Raw genomic sequence first — 9,022 nt, 5'->3', positions numbered from 1 at the left:
CACACCATTTCCAAATCCAACCGTTAATCCCCTACCCAATTCAAATCTCAACCCCTCCAAAAAACCCGTTCCTCACAACAGCTCTCTCACACAAACCAACCCACTCTTCTTCTTCTTCCACCAAAACCCAAGACAATGGCATTCCCATTGAAGACGTCAAAATCCTCGTAAAATTCAAGTCCAGGCACAACTACATTCGTGTCCTCCAAGTTTCCAGAAAAGCCGACCACCCTTTTGCTGGTTCAAGGTTGCTCCTTCTAGACACTCCTGGAAACATTCACAGCATCTCTTTCCTATTCAAATCTTTCACAAACACTTACTTTGATGTCTTTGCCACCTTACCTCCTATACTACCACCAGGACCCGTCGCAATTCTCGGGTTTGGAGCGGGTTCTGCAGCCCGTTTATGCCTTGAGTTGTACCCGGAATTGGTTATTCATGGTTGGGAGCTTGACCCATCTGTGATTGCAGTTGGGAGAGAGTATTTTGGCCTTGAGAGGCTTGAGAAACAATACCCAGATAGGCTTTTTATTTACATTGGAAATGCTTTGAAAGCTAGTGTTCGAGACGGGTTTTCGGGGATCTTTGTTGATTTGTTTAGTCAAGGTAGTTTGATACCTGAGCTTCAGGATCCAAATACTTGGGAAGTGCTCAAGAAGTGTTTGAGGAAAGGTGGGAGAGTGATGGTTAACGTTGGGGGTAGTTGTGTGGAGGCTGAGGATAAAAGGAGAGATGGGAAGGTAGTTATGGAGGAATCTTTGAAGGCGATGAGACGGGTTTTTGGCGAAAATTTATTTGTTTTGAGTCTTGGGAATCGGAAGGAGGATAGCTCGATTGCTCTTACTGGTGATTTGCCGGATCTTGAGGCGTGGAAGAAGGCTCTTCCTGGTTCATTGAGGTGTTATGTTGATATGTGGACTCAATTTTGTGTTTAATATGGTATGTTCGTGTTTGTCTATGTAGACAAACTTGTGGAATTGTTTATTGAAGGCTTTGTTAATGAAATTTTTTTGCGCTTGTTATGTTTGTGTTGATGCCTGTTTGAAACCAGCACTTAGTTATGGACCTTCCTTGTTCAGTTTGTTTTACTGAGAAATTACTGCAAGCTGCTTTGATGAAGTGTCAATAGGAAAATGGAAAATATAGGGAAATTAAGGTTAATCATGTAGTTGAGGTATGAAACATTGGGATTATATTGGGCTGTAATAGCAATTATGCGCAGTAGACTAAGGATTTTGGGATGCAAGATGCTAAAATTCAGTTTTAACAAATCTGAATTGCCTGCTAGAGCTTTCAGATTTATTCAGATCAAGCCTTTTCTTTCTCTCTTTCTCCTTTTGTTTTTGTTTTTAAATGTTGACTTTAAGGAGGCATAACACTTGAGTCTAAAAAATCTTATTGCAGCATTTGGGAGGTGACTACATATCTATTGAACTAATATTGTTTTGGTGGTTATAGCAAAGTTGGTTTCAAATTCCAAATTTACATCCTTAAGTGAAATGTAAACATCTCAGGTTATATCTTTCTCATTGAAAGTTCAGGTGCTTTTTTAAGTGTATGAACAAAAGCCTTTCAATCTGGTATCCAAGTGTGTGATGTTATTAAATAGTCTCTTGAGTCTTGGTAGAAAAATTGTAAGGTGAAGATGGTTTTGTACGACATATGCAATGGATTTATGACAAGGAATGGTCATTATTTGAACATTCCTTGTTATTCACCATTTGTCATATTACAGACTAGATTCACTGGAACATGTCTTTGTGGGGGCTATTTTGTGCTTGCGTCTCTATCTTGGCTAGTTGCATCCAACTTAGGCCCTTCAACATAGTAGTCCAATCAACTTATACTGGATAACTGCAGTTTCCTTCCCATGTGAACCTTTATTCCCTCAATATTTCCATTTATTACACTTCTCTCCCCCTCTAAAATATCATTCATTTTCATAGCTTAAGCTTCGGCTCAGTTGGGAGGTCCCCAGGTTTGATTGCTTTGTTTGACTTCAAAGGGGTTCCAGAAAACTTAATGACATCTGGAACCAAATTCAGAGGAAAACTGGTCTTCTTCTTCTTCAGTGTTTTTTTTTTTTTTTTTGGGGATGAATTGGGGAAACTTGTATTTGATTCATTGATTGGCTGCTCGCATATAGTGTATGCCTCTTGCTTGTCTTTGAATCTGTTGTTTACACAGGCAGCTTGATTGTGGAGATGTACTTGAAAACTAAGTACTTAGATTGACTATGTGGAGTTTTTTCAGTAATTATGCACTAGTGTATTAAGCACCAAGTGTAAATTTAAATTAAAAAGAATGCTGGTTCCTCATCTTTGCCTGATGATTTGATTGCATAAAATTCCACACTTGGTTCTTGGTCATATTGTAAGAGAAAAAAAATTCTTGAGTTGCCAAGGAATAGTTTTTGACTTCAGTATATGAGCACCAGCTGTATAGATTGTACCTTTTAATGTTTTATTTCCATCCAATATTATTATGAATAGATGAAGAGGTCATGGTAAGCATTTACAGTATGTTTAAAAGCAAAGGATGCATATATTAAGAGGGATTGGAATAGATTCGAAAGGATTGAGATGTTCCCCTTCCAATATATTTGGGATTTTATTATTTAAGAAATATAAAAAATAAGAAATATGTAATTTTACTATTTAGGTTTCTACCCTTTCACTGAGGGTCAGCATATAGGCATATTTGGTGTTACTCTTTGTCAACGTCCACCATTAAATAACGTTTTATAGGATTAATGTTTTGAAAATCATGCAGTTGGATTACACAATATCTTTTATGTTAGCCATTCATGTTAAATTAACATAAATGCCAAATTTTGTATTAATTAATCGGATGTTATTTACTAATCAATACTAAATAGGGGTAAGAAAGTGATTTCCATTCTCATGGATGTGTATGGGAACATATAGGTAATACTAATATGAGGGAGCATTATATTCCATCACCATTTCATCTTCCAAATTGAGGAACAGTAGGGTCCAACTAGACATGGCAAAACGGGTGAGTTGGGTAGGGTTGGGTCAATCGGATCGCGGGTCAAAACAGGTCACGGGTAATTTTTAAATGTGTCAATCAGGTTGTAAGTCAATCGGGTCGCGAGACAGGTTGAGTTGACCCATATTTTTCAAACAATTTTTTTTTTTTTTAAATTGATGCAATTTGTCAATTGTTTCTGAGTTCCTTAATTGTGATTAGATTTTCACTGGTGATACCGTTATCACTTACCAATTACCACTAAACACTTGGTAACCCAATTTGGTGCAACTCTTGTTCTAGTTTTGTAGAAGCTAATCTTGGTATAATATTCGATCTGTTTAAAGTAGGAAGAGAAAATGAAGGTGGCAAGTAAAGAATGACAAATTATAATGGAGTATATAACATATTAAGTGAAGAAGAATAAGTAAATATTTTATAAGAATTACATCTCAATCTCAATCTACTTAACGTTGGTAGACGTGGCAAAACGTGTGGGTCGGGTCAGGTTTGGGTTGGGTTAATCGGGTCGTTGGTCAAAACATGTCATTTTTAAACGGGTCAATCGGGTTGCGGGTCAAACAAATCAGGTCAAAAAATTCTAACCCATTTTGCCATGTCTAGGTCCAACATTCCATTGATCCTAAATGGAGTGTTAAGGTGGCTATACTATTGATGCACCGACTTTTTTTGCATTTTAGTTTCAAAGTGTTAGGTTGCCTACCTTCTCCTACGCCGACTCTTTTTTGTCTTAGTTGCAAGAGTTTTGGTGCCTACCCTACTTTGGTTTCAGATTCTCATAGTGAAAGCAGGTTGCTAAGTGGTAACAGTATAAATTAGGCCAGTTTTTTTTTTTTTTTTTCCCTTGAAGTACGGATTTTTAAAGTTGTACATTTTTTTAGGTACAACTTAGTTAAACTCAGCTTATTCTCATTTCACCAAAATAAGTTATACCAAACACACATCACTGTCTAGAGTATTAATTTTTCACAACAAAGGTGAACTGACTGGCTTCAAGAAGTTATTGTTTTTAGCCTTCCATCATGTGCAGTTTTCCAGCAAAGTTGATGGCAGCAATGGTGGCAGTATTGCTTCTCGTGTGTGATTATTCAGCAACTTCTGCATCTGTCCCTCATGGTAATTATAATTTTTCTTTGCTATCACATTTAGTATGAATTCATTGAATTGGAATTTCCTCATGCAATGGTAGACAGCTTCACAGATTTTATAATTAAATGTCAAGGTCCTTGAGACTTGGATTTGGCTGAAATTTTAAAGCTTTTGTGTCTCTCTCATGTACCTTATCTATCGAATTGCAGGATCTGAAAGGGTAATGCACTAATTTTACTTTCATAATTTGTGATCTAAAAAATGATTGTCCAAATTGTATTAGAATAATGGTTATGTGATTAAATTCATTCATTCCTATTAACAACACAACATAACAAATGGGTATATCAAAGTCATATTTTTAAATTTGTAATTCATTAGAGTCAATATAAGCAAAGTGTTACCCTATATAAAATTTTGGCTAAAATACAAAACACACCCTTGAAATTTAGGAATTTTTGAATTTTACACTCTGAAGTTTCAAAGCTGAGTTTTACCCCTTGAAGTTGTACTCCATTTGCATCAATAGCACATCTGTCCATATTTCCCGTTAAGTGCCACATATGCTTGTCATGTGTATTTGTTTGTCCAATAAAATGATGGCACGTGGCATAATGAAAATAACGTGGCATCATTTTATTTGATGAACAAATACATTTGGTCCCATTCGGTCCAATCGGTTCACTTTGGTCTTATTCAGTCCACATTAGTTTTATTCTGCCCAATTCGGTCCACTTAGGTTATATTAGGTCCATTTGGTTTTATTCAGTCTATTCTGTCCACTTTGGTCCTATTCGGTCCATCCAGTCATATTCGGTCCAATTTTGTCCTATTTGATCCACTTTGGTCTTATTCGGTCCATTTCGGCCCATTCAGTTTTATTCAGTCCATTATGTCCACTTTGGTTCTATTCGGTCTTGTTAGGTCCATTATGTCCACTTTGGCCCTATTAGGTTTATTCGGTCTTATTCGGTTTACTTTGGTTCTACTTAGTCCACTTCGGTTTATTTGTTTATATTTGGTCCACCTTGGTCCATTTAGTCCAATTCGCTCCATTTGTAACTGGTTTCTGTTTCTCTGTTTCTCAAGCCTATAAAAAGAGATTGTAAAGATTATTCAATCATAATGTGAGTTTCAGTTTTCACTCTCAATTTTCCAATTCAGTAATGATGTTTATACGGGCAGCTTGATTATGGAGATGTACTTTGACATCTAAGGGCTTTGGTTCACTAGAGTTTTTTTTTGGGTAGATTATGCATTGGTGTACCAAACACCCAGTCTAAATTTAAATATAAAAGAATGCTGGTTCCTCATATCTTTGCACGATGGTTTTGATTGCATGAAAATTCCAAACGCTTATTTCTTGGTCATATTCTAAGTTAAAAATTCCATTCCGTTATCTTATTTGGTAAACAGTATCAGACACATGAGATATATGTCTCACTAATATGTGGGTCCCACACTAAGAATTTTGCCTTAATTGGACGAATTTCTCATCCAAATTGGTTTCATATCCTATTTTCGATAGACGGATAAAAATTCTTCTAATCTGATTAAGCCTGTGTGAAATTACAGTACAATATTACCGCCAGTCTTCTTTACCGGATATATTGGTTGAAGAGTCTTATAGCCGGTCCCTTGTTGACTGGGACCAACACCAAGACTTTTTGAGCAGTAATGCTAAAAATCTTGGATTTATAGAAGCTATGTTGAATTAATTTCATGAGGTTTAATAGTTTTCCAAGTTGCATATCAAGGTCCTTTTAATCTTGGATTATTTCTAAGTTCTAACCCACTATGATCCATTTCTTTGTCCTAAAAGGTGTTGGGAAGAGTTCATTGCTTTCATCTGTCCGCAATGATGCTTCAACGAAGACACTTCCAATAGAAGAAGGCAGCTCTAAAGGTTTGAACATTAAAAGTAAGAAAATAGTTTTCTCCAAGAGGCTACGAGAGTTTCAACCGCCACCACCGTCACGCCCAGTAAACTCTGGACCAAGTCCAGGGATTGGTTTATAGATGCAGTAATTTTGGTGCAATACATTAAGTTCCTTAATTGAACTCAAATATTTTGTTGTTTTGAATTTAATTATTTTTAGAAGAAAAAAAAATACCATTTATATTATATTGATCGATACAACTAAATGTTTGAATTAAATTGAAGAATATAATATACAGTACTTATCTACGCATCTTCCATGATATATATCCTTCTGACAGTTGCATGCATCATGCATGCCCAAAAGGAAAATCATGTTCAAACTGGGCGCCTTGTCAACAAGCCCATTTCCTTTTTATTTTCCTCCTCCATTGGAAGTGATTGTGTTAAAATATTAATAATCCAATTTCATTTTGAATCTATGTAAAAACTAGGTTATTAAGTGACTTTCTCAACTGTGGATTCTCTTTGCCTTGGTGATTAAGAGATTATATTTGGCCCAGGGGATGTTTCTTGGACATCAGGAGCTGCATTGGTTGAAGGAGAACAATTATTATTCAGAACTACCAAAACTGAGACTAGTCTAGTCATTGTTTTATTGCTCTTCTACAACCACAATTCATTTATTCTTTTAGGATGGATTTGTTAGCAAATATTCTGATTATAGAAACCAGTTTTGTTGTGTGGATTGGATAAACTAGTTGGCAAGCAAATTCAGCATTGGAAATTGGCTGCAGCAATTCTATCCTGTGACTTGACATTGTGTGAGTGGGAATATTGGGCCAATTTCTGAACCTGGGCTGGAGCTCACTTTTAGATCTAATTTTAGTAGGTATCTGGTTCTTATTCCCAAGCTTGTTCAAGATACTATGTTAATCTTGCAGTTCTTATTCCCAAACTTGTTTACAATAAAAAATGTATACTTAATATACATGTGAGCCCTGAGAATTTTACTTAAAACAGCTCCTGTCTCACCAGATAACCATACTAATGAACTGTTACAGATAGGAAAAAAAATACCCTTTTGTTTCAGGGTACAGTGCAATGTCTGTAACACATGCATGGGCGCTGACACTTGCACAGTTGTGCTATGTGAATGTGATACTTGTTAAGCTAGAGGCATTATATTCACTTGGCTTAGAAGCAAGATCTAGGTACCAGTGAAAAACATGAAGGAACTAACTGCACTCGAGATTTGAGTTTTATGTGCACCTCTGTTATATTTTATTGAATTTTATTTGATTTGTCCATTCTAATGACTTAATGTCTTCAAGGGTAATGATATGATTGTTACTAAAACTAAAAGTATGTTATCATGATATCTAAGTTAGGATTCATGTATGTTTTAAATCTTTGACTCAAAGATATGCTCTATGATATTTTGTTGCGAGGGTGATCATTGAGGCTTAATTTTGTCATTTGTAGGAGTGTTTGTTTATTTGTTTGTTTGTTTGTTTTTTTTTGTTTTTGGAAAGAGTTTCAACCTATGGCAACCGCTACTAATGATAACTCTTTATCATCAAATCAAGACACCAATCAGTTTTTGGTATATGTGAGAATTGAACCTCATATTTCTTATTCAACCATTAGAAATTTTACCAGTTGAGCTAACTGAAACACACAAAGGCTAGAGTTGATAGTGTGCGCACCTAACACTACAACATTAGGCAAATAAATATTGATAGCTCTTTATCATTAAATCAAGACACCAATCAATTTTTGGTATATGCGAGAATTGAACATCATATTTCTTATTCAACTATTAGAGACTTTACCAGTTGAGCTAACTGAAACTCACAAAGGCTAGAGTTGATAGTGTGCGCACCTAACACTCAACATTAGACAAATAAATATTTTTATGACTAAAATGAAAAACTCACCCTCTTTGTTTCACTAAAATTCATTTCAGTTATCTAACTTTGCTTTTATTCATTTTAGTTCTCTAACTTTTAAGTTTATTCAATTAAGGTTTTTCCATCAACTTTTATTATATGTTGTGGTTAATTTTCAAATATTTTAAAATTTCACTAAAATCTTCAATTAATGATTGAAGAAACCTAAAAGGCAAGATACCAATAAGTTTTTGGTATATACGAGAATTGAACCACAGATTTCTATCTTATTCAACCATTAAAGACTTTATCAATTGAGCTAACTGAAACTCACAAAGGGTAGAGTTGATAGTGTGTGCACCTAACACTACAACATTAGACAAATAAATATTTTTATGACTAAAATGCAAAACTCACTCTCTATGTTTCACTAAAATTCATTTCAGTCATCTAACTTTGCTTTTATTCATTTCATTCCTTTAACTTTTAAGTTTATTCAATTGAGGTTTTTCCATCAACTTTTATTATATGTTGTGGTTAATTTTCAAATATTTTAAATTTTCACAAAAATCTTCAATTAATGATTGAAGAAACCTAAAGGGCAAGTTTTGCATTTTAACCAATTTTCATTTAAGTTGTCTTTTGGAATGTACTTTTAGGCCACTTGCAAGCATGCACTTACCACTAGTTTAGGAGGTGAAAGGGTCAGGTGGCTGGGGTGTGGTTGGGGCTAAAGTTGTGTGATTTGACCAAATAATTTAAGGATAAAATGTAAAACTAATCCTTTAATTTTTTTTTTCAAGATTTCATTTTAGTTTTCTAACTTTGCATTCATTCATTTCAATTTTCTAAATTTCAAATTTATTCAATTAAGGATTTTCTGTTAACTTCTGTTAAAATATTTTGAAAAGAAAAATTTGGAAAATATTTTTTAATCATTAATTGAATTTTTTAATATAAAAAATTTGAAGAAAAATTTATAAAATTGAAAAATTAATCACAATATATAACAAAGGTCAAGTGGCTGGGTTGTGGTTGGGGCTAAAGTGGTGTGATTTGACTAAATAATTTAAGGTTAAAATGTAAAACGAACCCTTTAATTTTTATTTTTAATTTTTAATTTTTATTTATTTATTTATTTATTTCAGAT

General features: G+C 34.4%; 1 protein-coding gene across 1 annotated transcript; it reads left to right on the top strand.

Annotated features, from left to right (window-relative positions):
• Positions 1–1,022, top strand: LOC112035678 (uncharacterized; the record flags this gene model as incomplete). The annotated part of the gene is given in 1 exon segment (XM_024068508.2): positions 1–1,022. A coding segment is annotated over 1 exon segment (935 nt), but the record flags the coding sequence as incomplete, so codon positions are not given.
• Between the last annotated feature and the right edge of the window lie 8,000 nt (positions 1,023–9,022).

Source organism: Quercus suber, unplaced genomic scaffold, assembly GCF_002906115.3.
Source record: "Quercus suber isolate HL8 unplaced genomic scaffold, Cork oak 2.0 scaffold_1022, whole genome shotgun sequence".
NCBI lineage: Eukaryota > Viridiplantae > Streptophyta > Magnoliopsida > Fagales > Fagaceae > Quercus > Quercus suber.
Note: the sequence above shows the minus strand (reverse complement) of the source record. Positions and strands in the feature narration are given on the sequence as shown.